This window comes from Corythoichthys intestinalis, chromosome 6, assembly GCF_030265065.1.
Source record: "Corythoichthys intestinalis isolate RoL2023-P3 chromosome 6, ASM3026506v1, whole genome shotgun sequence".
NCBI lineage: Eukaryota > Metazoa > Chordata > Actinopteri > Syngnathiformes > Syngnathidae > Corythoichthys > Corythoichthys intestinalis.
Window position 1 is genome coordinate 2,700,277 of NC_080400.1, and position 12,589 is coordinate 2,712,865.

At 46.0% G+C, this 12,589-nt stretch overlaps 1 protein-coding gene across 3 annotated transcripts in view; it reads right to left on the minus strand.

Annotated features, from left to right (window-relative positions):
- LOC130917461 (protein furry homolog) overlaps positions 1–12,589 on the minus strand; it is a 79,844-nt gene that overhangs the window by 27,298 nt on the left and 39,957 nt on the right. For all 3 annotated transcript variants that reach the window (XM_057838891.1, XM_057838890.1, XM_057838892.1), the window contains exons 35-42: positions 9,356–9,443; positions 7,891–7,973; positions 7,314–7,464; positions 7,119–7,222; positions 2,726–2,899; positions 2,002–2,176; positions 269–381; positions 19–206 (exon numbers count right to left, since the gene is read on the minus strand). In XM_057838891.1, the coding sequence (XP_057694874.1) occupies positions 19–206; positions 269–381; positions 2,002–2,176; positions 2,726–2,899; positions 7,119–7,222; positions 7,314–7,464; positions 7,891–7,973; positions 9,356–9,443 (1,076 nt within the window). The remainder of the gene's footprint in view (positions 1–18; positions 207–268; positions 382–2,001; positions 2,177–2,725; positions 2,900–7,118; positions 7,223–7,313; positions 7,465–7,890; positions 7,974–9,355; positions 9,444–12,589) is intronic.

The window sequence follows — 12,589 nt, forward strand, 5'->3', positions numbered from 1 at the left end:
ACTAGAAGTTTAACGAACCTGCACCTCCTCTCCGTGTTCCCCGACGACCTCAACCAGCCTGGACAGCAAATCGGAGACGGCGCACGCACGGACGGGCCGGCGCAGGGCTCGGAAGACCTGGAAGGAGCGTCCGGCGTAGTGTCGAGAGGAACTGCGGAGAGCCGCCTGCAGAGTCATGTCGCTCAGCCGCTGCTCCAGTCGGGCATCTTGAAATGGGCGACGAAACATCAGCTCGCTGCCACCGCGTGAACACCGGCGGAAGGCTTACCGCATTCTCTAAAGACGGACAGCACGTGGCGCAGCAAGTTTGTCAGCTGAGCGGCGCTTTCAGATACCTCCTTCTTGGGGGATGTATCTTCGTGGCACCATACAGGTCCGCAGCTTGGAGAAAAAGCATACGCACCACGATAACTTAAAGTGTAACATTTTCAAGTCAAGCCCTTTCTTCGTCTAATTAACTCAAATATCAATTAATGTACTTATTTTAATTGCGCAGTTAGTCATTTTGTCATAATGAGTTAATCTAAATCAATATTACTTTAATATACGTTGTAGCAGATCATGTTTGTGAGTCTGTGGCAGCGAGTCGCGTCAGGATGTCGTGTGTCGGCCGCTGGTGTCGCTAGTCTCTCTGACCCGGAAACCACGCATTAAAAGAGTTCCCCTCTGGTACACAACATCTCCCACCTTAGTTCCATGGATGAATTATTTTGAGGGGATGTAGTGGTCACTACTCGGGCCCCCCCAGAGTTGACCCAGGCGTAACCCGACCAAACAGAAGGATCAAGTGGATGCCCGGGGTGCCAGCTGGAAGACAACCAAACGGGACGATCAGGAGGACGTCCAGCATGCCAGGCGTTGGACAAGCAAGCCGGACGAATGGGTGGACGGCCAGAGGAGGAGAAGCGCGACGTGTATTTCCACCCAATCGAGTCCGGAGACAAGGGCTACAGGCGCGGAGGTCGGAGCAGCCCCACTGTGGCCGGGAACGAGGGTGTCTGGTGTCCATGCCAGGGAAGCAAGGGAAGTGCTGAAACCGGAGTCGAAGCGACATCCTCGTCGTCTAGCAGTGGTGAAACATGAGCGGCGGCAGCGTTCGCAAGCGCTGGCAGAGGAGCAACACTGGAGACTTCCGGAGGGGCTGACACAGGGGCGAGGTTAGCGCCTTGCAGAGTCCCCATCTCTGTCTCCCGCTCTGTCCTACCCTCACTCATGAACAAGACTCCCAGATACTTGACCTCCTCCACTTGGATGAAGGACCCCCCCACCCCTTGTGAGTCATGAACTTATCGTGGTGGAGGGGTTTGCGTGTCCCAATGATCCTAGGAGCTACAGTATGTTGTCTGGGGCTTTATGCCCCTGGCAGGGTCACCCACAGCAAACCGGTCCTTGGTGAGGGACAATTCAAAGCAGGGCCAAAATCCCCTTATGATGAATACAAGAAATGGAGTCAGTTTTCCCTTGCCCAGAAACGGGTTACCAGGGCCCCCCTTTGGAGCCAGGCCTGGAGGCAGGGCTCAAAGGCGACAGTCTGGTGGCCAGCCTGTATCCATGGGGCCCGGCCGGGCACAGCCCGAAAAGGCAACGTGGGTCCCCCTCCCCATGGGCTCTCCACCTGTGGGAGGGGCCAAAGTGTTCGGGTGCATATGGAGTTCGGTGGCAGGCAAAGCCGGGGGCCTTGGCAGTCCGACCCCCAGCTACAGAAGCTAACTCTTGGGGCATCTAATGACTACATGGATATATAGATTTTTTTCAGGGAGGGGAAGTAAATATTTAGATTTCTTTAGTCCTCAATTTTTCATTGAGGACTACAAAAATGGAGTTTTACTTTAGCAATGCACGTGACGTTACTTTCGCGGCCATACAAAATGATAAACGGGCTAGATCTGGCCCCTGGGTCTTGAGTTTAACACCAATGAGTTAGCTGCCAAACCTCCCGGTCCAAATGAATTGGACATAACTTCACACCAATTTGAGTGAATTATTAGCCCTCTCAATTACCTGCCAGTTAAAAACTCGAGGAGCTTTCTGGTCTTCTCGTATGTGCTGTCATCCCAGATTTGGGGCAGGTTGCCGGTGGCCCCGCCCAGACTCAGACTGGACGACGCAGGCGAAGAACTCAGGCCCGAGTCCGGCACGGGAGATGCCTGACACTCTCTGAGAAGGTCGAATGTTCCTATGGTGCAACAACAGAGGAAAGCAAATGTCATCAAGCTAGCAGAGCAAACTTCAGAACGGCTTGGATTTTGGAGGCCGCCATTTTGTAACAATTTCCGGGCTATCTTGCGTACTTAGTAATGATTGCTGACAAAGGTGGTGGTTGCTTGAGGCGCACGAGTCAATTTACTGACCTAGCAACTTTACCGCGAGAAGTCATAGGCCATTTTGTGGAGTCAAAATCGTGTAAACAAAGGAATCTGAGCGTCCTAATGGTCCTGATGGTCTCAACGGTTTTAATATGTTACACTGGAGTTTGATATACGGGGTTTGATATACAGGAACCACTGCAGTCCTCGAATGCCGGTTTGCCCACCCCTTGTATACTAGTAGGTGATGACTGATAGGCCTTGATTGGGGCGAGTGGATATAAATAGCCCCATGGAATGCTTTAATCAAGACCTTTCAAGTCCCCAGAGGAGCATATTGCTTTTGGGAAAAGCTCCAAATATGTTCTACCCTGATAAGAAGCACTCTGACAGGAATGTAAGCTGTTCCCCTCTTTTACCTGATGTTAAACAGTCGGACTGCCGAGTGAGGGTCTTGGCTCCGTCCAGTTTGTGCGTCCGGAGCAATAGCGAGGCCACGGCCTGGACGTTGTGGTGGCAGGACAGCGCCATGAGAAGGTGGAGGAGGAGTCGTTTGCTGTGCTCCAACACCTCCGCGCGATGGTGGTCCAGGCCTACAAAGTGGATCCATTTAAATAGATTGGATTGCTGTCATTGTCAATGTCGGGAAATGAGTTAAATATTAGTTTTAGGGTACCTATAGGTTAGGGTTTAGGGGTTGGTTTTGAGTCACTTCCTGTACTTTTTGGGGCATTCGGTGGTCACACCCTGTACTTTTTGGATCACTTACCGTTTGTTTTAGGGAATATTCAGGTCAATTCATGGTGAGAGGTCAATTCATTTTTATTTTGGGTCATTTTCTGTTCATTTTGGGGTTGCGGACTCACTTCCTGTTCATTGTGGGGCATTTTGGAGTCACTTCCTCGACAGTTTGTAGCATTCCCTGTACTTTTTAGGTCACGTACAGTTTGTTTTGGGGAATTCCCAGGTCAACTTAAGGTCAGAGGTCACTTCCTGTTGGTTTTGCGGAATTTTGGCATCACTTCCTGTACATTTTGGGGCATTCCGTGGGACTACCCTGTACGTTTTGGATCACTTACTGTTAATTTTAGGTCATTTCTAGGTCAGTTCATGTTGATAAATAACTTTATAATAAATGATATATATGATAAATAACGGTTGATTTTGAGGCATTTATGGGTCATTTCCTGTTCATTGTGGGGCATTTCAGGGTCACTTTCTATACATTTTGTGGCATTCCAGGGTCACACCCTGTACTCGTTGGATAATTTGCTGTTGGTTTTGAGGCATTCCCAGGTCAATTCATGGTCACAGGGGACTTCCGGTTGATTTTGGGGCATTTCCGGGTCATTTCCAGTTCATTTTGGCATCACTTCCTGTACATTTTGGGAGAGACAGCTAGAACCAAAAGTGGTATTTGCCATGTGGCATTTTTTTGCCAAGTGGCAAAAAAAATTTTGCCAAGTGGCAAAAGCTTTTTTTTTTTTTTTTTTTTTTTTGCAATGTGGCAAAAAAATTTTGTCATGTGACATTTTTTTGCCATGTGGCATTTTTTTTGGTATGTGGCAAAATGCTTTTTGGTTTTTGAGGGGGGAATATGGCATTTTTCGGGGTATATGGCTGTTTTGCAGGCCATACAAGTTCATGCCATTGACGGCTCTGCACGTCCAAAAAATTTTTGTCACATAGTAAAAAAAAATGCCACATGGCAAAAAATGTTTGCCACAGGGCAAAAAAAAATTCCACATGGCAAGAAATTTTTTTGCCACATGGCCAAAAAAAATGCCGCATGGGAAAATCCATTTTGCCACATGGCAAAAAACACTTAGTTTTCGGCCCTGCTGCATTTTGGGGCATTCCGTGGTCACACCCTGTACTTCGTGGATCGCCTACTCTTGGTTTTAGGTCAATTTTAGGTCAATTCATGATCATAGATCACCTCCTGTTGATATTAGGGAATTTTGGCGTCACTTCCTGTACATTTTGGGGCATTCTGTGGTCACACCCTGTACTTTTTGGATCACTTACTGTTAGTTTTATGTCATTTTTAGGTCAATTCATGATCATAGGTCACTTCCTGTTGATTTTAGGACATTTCTGTGTCATTTCCTGTTCATTGTGGGGCATTTTAGGGTCACTTCCTGAACACTTTTTGGGATTTCCTGTTCTTTTTGGATCACTTACTGTTAATTTTAGGTCATTTCTGGTCAGTTCATTATCATAAATAACTTCCGGTTGATTTTGAGGCATTTATGGGTCATTTCCTGTTCATTATGGGGCATTTCAAGGTGACTTTCTGTACATTTTGTGGCATTCCAGGGTCACACCCTGTACTTGTTGGATAATTTGCTCTTGGTTTTAAGGCATTCCCAGGTAAATTCATGGACATAGGTGACTTCCGGTTGATTTTGGGGCATTTCCAGGTCATTTCCAGTTCATTTGGCATCACTTTATGTACATTTTGGGAGAGACAGCGAGAACCAAGAGTGGTATTTGCCATGTGGCAAAAGGGATTTTGCCATGTGGGATTTTTTTTTTTTTTTTTTTGGCACGTGGCAACATTTTTTTGCCATGTGGAATTTTTTTTTGCCATGTGACAATGTTTTTTTATTTTTTTTATTTTTTTTGACATGTGGCAAATTTTTTTTGTCATGTGGCATTTTTTTTGCCATGTGGCAAAATGTATTTTGCCATGTGGCATTTTTTTGGTATGTGGCAAAATGCATTTTGGTTTTTTGGGGGGAAATATGGCATTTTTGGGGGTATATGGCTGTTTTGCAGGCCATACAAGTTCATGCCATTGACGGCTCTGCACGTCCAAAATTTTTTTGTCACATGGCAAAAAAATGCCCCATGCCAAAAAATTTTTGCCCATTGCAAAAAAAGATGCCACATGGCAAAAACGTTTTGCCCATTGCAAAGAAGTTTTGCCACATGGCAAAAAAGTTTTGCCACATTGCAAAAAAAAATATGCCACATGGCAAGAATTTTTTTTGCCACAAGGCCAAAAAAAATGCCTAATGGCAACATCCATTTTGCCACATGGCAAAAACACTTAGTTTTCGGCCCTGTTGCATTTTGGGGCATTCCGTGGTCACACCCTGTACTTCGTGGATCGCTTACTGCTGGTTTTAGGTCAATTTTAGGTCAATTACTGATCATAGATCACCTGCTGTTGATATTAGGGAATTTTGGCGTCACTTCCTGTACATTTTGGGGCATGCCGTGGTCACACCTTGTACTTTTTGGATCACTTACTGTTAGTTTTACGTCATTTTTAGGTCAATTCATGATCATAGGTCACTTCCTCTTGATTGTAAGACATTTCTGGGTCATTTCCTGTTCGTTGTAGGGCATTTCAGGGTCACTTCCTGAACACTTTTTGGGATTTCCTGTACTTTTTCGATCACTTCCTGTTTGTTTTAGGAAATTTCCAGGTCAATTAATGGTCAGAGGTTACTTCCTTTTGATTTTGGGGGATTTCCGTGTCATTTCCTGTTCATTTTGGGGCATTTTGGTCTCACTTCCTGCACATTTTATGGCATTCCGTGGTCACACCTTGTACTTTTTGGATCACTTACTGTTAGTTTTACGTCATTTTTAGATCAGTTCATGATCATAGGTCACTTCCTGTTGATTTTGAGACATTTCTGGGTCATTTCCTCTTCATTGTGGGGGGCTGTTAGGGTCACTTCATGAACACTTTTTGGGATTTCCTGTACTTTTTGGATCACTTACTGTTTGTTTTAGGAAATTTCCAGGTCAATTAATGGTCAGCGTTCACTTCCTGTTGATTTTGGGGGATTTCCGTGTCATTTCCTGTTCATTTTGGGGCATTTTGGTCTCACTTCCTGCACATTTTGTGGCATTCTGTGGTCACACCTTTTACTTTTGGATGACTTACTGTTGGTTTTAGGTCATTTCTAGGTCAATTCATGATCAAAGGTCACTTCCTTTCATTTTCAATTATTTCCGGGTCATTTCCTATTCATTGTGGGGCATTTTGGAGTGGGTCACACCCTGGACTCTTACTGTTGGTTTTAAGGCATTCCCAGGTCAATTCATGGTCATAGGTAATTTCGGGGGGATTTTGGGTCATTACCTGTTCATTTTGGGCGATTTCAGAGTCAAACTCTGAACTTTTTGGATCATTTATTGGTGGTTTTAGGGTATTTCCAGGTTATTTCACAGTGGGAGGTGACTTCTTGTTGATTTTAGTGCATTTTCAGGTCAATTCATTTAAAGATCATTTCCTGTTGGTATTAGGGAATTTCTGTGTCATTTCCTGTTAATTTTGGGGCATTCCGGGGTCAAACGTAGAACTTTTTGGGTCATTTAATGTTGGTTTAAGAGTATTTCCAGGTTAGTTCACAGTCGGAGGTGACTTCCTGTGTATTTGGGGGTGTTATTCGGTCATTTCCTGTTCATTTGGAGCCATTTTGGAGTCACTTCCTGAACATTTGGAATCATATCAGGGCAATTTGAGGATTTTCTTTTCCCCAAAAAGTTTTGTCAAAATTATGGGTAAATTATGTAAAATTTGACAAAATGGCAGCATTTTAAAAATGTTAAATGTTTTTTTTTTTTTTCGCCATTGGAAATGAATAGGTCTTTTTTGTTAAATAAATAAATAAACACAATAAAAGTAAAACAGAATTTTTGCGCCCCCGTGTGGCTAAATCGGGTGTATTTTTTACCTTTCTCACCTGAATTTGACAGGCACAACTTTATATACACAACACATAGCAGTAGCTATTTCAATCACATAGTGGAGGCTTTTTTGTGACGACGACAATTATAGTCGAAACGTACCCAAAAATGCGGCATGCAGCATCAGCGGGAGGTGCGAGACCCAGTCCTCCCTCACGTTGTGGTCCACCACCAGCTCTGTCGTGAATATGACTGCTACATTACACCTACGGTACGAGAACACAATGGGATTCGTACAACTTAGAACCCCATCTGGAGCTCGACAATCTATCGAGATTGACTGAGTAGCGTACGGACCTGTGCAAAGGTGCCTTGGGCGTCAGGTTCTCGGGCAGGAAGTCCACCAGAGGAGCCCAGCAGCCGCCGTTGAGAGGCATGGGGAGAGGATGGGGACGCTTGCTTTCGAACACCAACGACAGCCAGTCAGTATAAGGGAGCATAGGGTCACCTAGCGATGGGACGATACACTTAAACTCAGGATAAGACAGGGTCACGATATATCATCAAAAAATGTTTTCACTGTCAGTGAACATGCGTAAGACAAAACTATTCAAACTAGGGGGCGGTCTTATGTGTGTAGAATTATTCACCTATTGGATGATCGACTAGCTAACGCCCGCCTGTACAACACCAAGTAAAAGAAAGAGTACTGTAGGGGTAAGGAGCTAGCCAATGCCGGCTGTTGCAGACAACAATTAGCAGTAGAGGTTAGCGTTTGCAGTAGCATACCTGTTGCAGATGACAATTAGCATTAGCGGTTAGCGTTTGACGACAACTAGCATTAGCGGTTAGCGTTTGCAGTAGCATACCTATTAAAGTCATTTGATACAGTATTTCATAGCACCTTTTACAACACGTTGGTGTGAACACTTACTCTTGTCTTCGTCGTATGATCCTCCCGAGCTGTTGCTGTAGCGAAATTCCAAATGGTGATGAGCTCTTAAAGCGTGGCCGATTCTGAGGACGGAGAGACATACACATAAAATTTGCAGAAGGGTGCATCTCGGTCACAGGAGGAACCGTTTTGTATTTATTTAAGACAAGAAATGTGACCCATAAATGCCCCGAAATCAACAGGATGTGACTCTGAAATGCTCCCAAAATCATCACAGAAAGACCCAAATCATCAGAAAGTGACCCATAAGTGCCCCAAAACCAACAGGAAGTGACCAAGAAAAAGCCCAAAATCTAAAGGAAGTGACCCGGAAATGCCCCAAAACAAACAGTTAATGACCTGAAATAAACAGTAAGAGACCCATAAGTGCCCCAAAACCAACAGGAAGTGACCAGAAATCAACAGAAAGTGACCCATGAGCGCCCCAAAACCAACAGGAACCGACCCGGAATCAACAGGAAGGGACCTGGAAAGGACTCCAAATCATTACAAAATAACATAAAATTGTCCTAAACCAAATGGAAATGACTGAATATCAACAGGAAGTGACCTAAAATGCCCCAAAATCAACAGGAAGTGACCAGAAATGCCCCTAAATCATCACAAAAGTGACCCATAAGTGCCCTTAAATAAACAGGAAGTGAACTGAAATCAACAGAAAGTGACCCATGAGCGCCCCAAAAACAACAGGAAGTGACCCAGAATCAACAGTAAGTGACCTGGAAAGGACTCCAAATCAATACAAAGTGACTTTAAATCAACAGAGAGTGACCCGTGAATGTCGTAAACCAAATAGAAAATCAATAGGAAGTGACCTGAAAATGGGCCAGAATCAATAGGAAGTGACCGGAAATGCCCCCAAATTATCACAAAAGTGACCCAGAAGTGCCCTTAAATGAACAGGAAGTGACCTGAAATCAACAGGAGGCGACTTGGAAAGTAATCCAAATCATTACAAAGTGACTAAAAATCAACAGAAAGTGGCCCAAAAGTGTCCTAAACCAAATGGAAATGACCAAATATCAACAGGAAATGACCGGAAAATGCCCCAAAATCAACTGGAAGTGAACCAGAAATACCCCCAAGTCCATCACAAAAGTGACCCATGAGTGCCCCAACACTGAAAGAGTCACCCGAAATCAACAAGAAGTGACAGAGACCTAGAAATACCCCAAATCATCAGAAAGTGACCCATAAGTCCCCCCAAATCCAGTAGGAAATAACCAGAAATCAACAAAAAGTGACCCCCTGAAATGCCCACATATCATCTGAAAGTGACGCAAAATCAACAGAAAGTTACCGGAAGTGCCCTAAAACCAACAAGAAGGAACTCAAAATCAATAGGAAGTTACCCAGAAATGCCCACAAATCATCAGCAAGTGACCAAAAACCAACAGGAAGTGACCTGAAATCAACTCAAAACTCAAAAGACGATCCCGAGTACCTCTCTTCATTGTCCTTTGCCTTGTTATCGTCTGTATCTGGGTGGGTTTCCTGGCCTGCAACTACGGTGTGACTGTTGGTCACGCTCCCTGCGGAAAGAGTCCAAAAGACAACGTTCACTGTGAAACAATAAAATCAATTTAAGAAAAGCTCTTAAAACTGTACAGGAAACCAAAAAACATGTCCAGGGCCCTCTCGCTAGTCGCCGACGCGGCCAGTATGTCCGTCTAGGGTGCCCTATTTTTAGCATGAACCTGCGCCATCACTGCCGGTTGTCAGTTGTCACTTACCCGATGACAGTGCACCATTTTCGGCTTGGGCTTGTGCGGTCACCCCCCGTTTCTCGCATGTCCGCCTAGGGTGCACTATTTTCAGCTTAGGCTCATGACGTCCCGCGCCGTTACCACCGGCTCTCGCTTGCCCCCTGGGAGTTTCCCATTTTCGGATGGCGTTGCGTCGTCACTCCCAGTTCTCGCGTGTCTGCCTAGACTGCGCTACTTTCAGTTTGCCATCCCCCCATAGTCACCACCGGTTCTCGCTTGCCCACCGAGAGTCCACCATTTTCGGCTTGGGCTCGCACAGGCACCCCTGGTTCTCGCTAATCCACCTAGAGCATGGGTGTCCAAAGTATTCCACATGGGACCGCATTGGGTGCTGGATTTCATTCCAACAAAACAAGAGGACACCTTCTCACCAATCCGGTGTCTTACAAGTGTAATCAGTTGATTGCAGTCAGGTGCCCCTTGTTTTAGCAGAAACTTCATTGGTTTAACTGTCTGTGCTTGATTGGCAAGAACAAAAACCAGGACCCACAGCAGCCCTTGAAGACCGGTTTGGACACCCCTGGCCTAGAGTGTGCCATTTTTGGCTTAGGCTCACGCCATCACCTCCAGTTCATGGGTGTCCACCTAGAGTGCATTATTTTCAGCTTGCTGTCCCACGCAGTCACCACGCGCATCCGCCTAGAGCAGGGGTCAGCAACCCTGGTCCTCGAGTGCCACTATCCAGCTTGTTTTCCATGTCTCCCTCCTTTAACATGCCTGAATCAAATAATCATGATCTTTATCAGGCTTCTGCAGAGCTTGCTGATGAGCTGATCAATTGATTCAGGTGTGTCAAAGAAGGGAGACATGGAAAACAAGCTGGATAGTGACACTCGAGGACCAGGGTTGCTGACCCCTGGCCTACAGTGTGCTTTTTTTCAGCTTGGCCTCGCGCCATTGATCTACATTCTGAAGGGGAAAAGATATTGTCATCCCACACACCATATAATTGTTTGCATTAGTCTAACACATATATAGTCTAACACATACATGTGGTACAGGTTCTCGTAGGCACCGTCTAACTGTTTATATTACTATAACACACTGAATATAATTAATCAGGAAATAGTATCATTTTCATATTTACGGTAGGACTACACTACTAATATAAAATAAATAGCACATCATAGTTTAATGAGAAGAAATAGAAGAGATACACAATGCCATCTTGTCACAAGATTGACGCACCAACTCTTGCAATCAGCTCTCCCAGCAAACTCCAAGGACAAAGCGCTTTGTCCTACAACAAGTTCAGCCACCCCGGACAGCAAAGTTGATAGCAGGCATCCCAATCCGCGCACGAACCTAAGCCGCCCAAAACCGGCCACCGAGGGGAAGACCCAAATGCAACGCCCAGACACACCTTCGGACACGCCTTCGACACGGCCCGCTTCAGCAAAGACTTTAAAAAGACTGGACACTGAGATAACACAGAGTTTTGCTGCTCGGAAACATGTAGCCTTGTTTTGGATCCAGAATTGTCCCTCCGTTGTCTGTTTTTGCCTTGTTTTTACCATTGTCGACGAATAAATTGTCAACCTGTTTTCGGTGAGTGTTCTTCAAGCTTTTGAAACATGGAGTCAGTACAAAGGGTTAAAATAATAAGAGGACGCGCGAGGTTCGGCCTTCCCGGCGAGTGCATGTGAGGCAGCGTCAGCCGAGCGGCACTTGTTTTGGCTGGTGCTGTTCCTGGGTGCATCTGGGCCGGGGGGGCGAATTTCAGCAATTCCTACCCATACCTATGGTCACAAGCTGTGGATCATGACCGAAAGAACAAGATCCCAGATACAAGCGGCCAAAACGAGTTTCTTCCGCAGGGGTAACCCTTAGAGATAAGGTGAGAAACTCTGTCATCTGGAAGGGATTCGGCGTCGAGCCGCTGCTCCTCCGCTTTGAGGATGAGAAGCTCGGTGATCCGGGAGGGATTCAGTATCGAGCCAATACTCCGCTGCGTTGAGAGGAGCCGGTTGAGGTGGTTCGGGCATCTGGTTCAGATGCCTCCTGGATGTCTCCCTGGAGAGGTGTTCCGGGCATGTTCCACCGCCGGGAGGCCCCAGGGACGAGCCAGGACACGCTGGAGAGACTATGTCTCTCGGCTGGCCTTGGAACGCCTTGGGATCCCGCAAGAAGAGCTGGTTGAAGTGGCTGGGGAGAAGGAAGTCTGGGCTTCCCTGCTAAAGCTGCTGTAGGTGGGTGGATGTGTGGATGTGTGGATGGGTGAATGGGTGGATGGATGGATGGATGGATGGATGGATGGACGGACAGACGGACGGACGGATGGATGGTCCTCGCACCGTCAGCCCCGGTCCTCGCGTGTAAACCGAGAGTATGCTATTTTCGACTTGCGCTTACGCCATCGCCCGCCTTCACCACCGATATTCGCTTGCCCACCGAAAGTGCACCGTTTTTGGCTTAGGCTCGCGACGCCAACCCCGGTTCTTGTTGGTGTGCCTGCCGGCTTGGGCTCGAACTGTCACCCCCGGTTATCACTTGTCCACCTAGAGCAGGGGTCCCCAAACTACGGCCTGCGGGCCGGATACGGCCCGCAGCCACATTTGGTCCGGCCCCCTGAACAACAACAACAAAAAATTGTAAAAAAAAAAAAAAAAAAAACATTTTTTTTTTTTTTTTTTTTCCCCCCAATAGAGTTATTTATGTCCTGGCTTTTTTCTGTGAAGAACTGAGCAATGGTTATTTGGTTATTATCTATTTAATTAATACAGTATTATTATATTATATTACATGATATTATATTATATTATATTCAGGGGTGCACATAAGTGGTCCGCACATGCGTACTGGACGTAGACAAACGCGCTGGCCCTCATCGGCTTCCATACGCTTTTGCGTACCGATGGCTGACCACTCTATTTGCGGCGGACACGAGAAAATAACTTCTCAAAATGTCGATG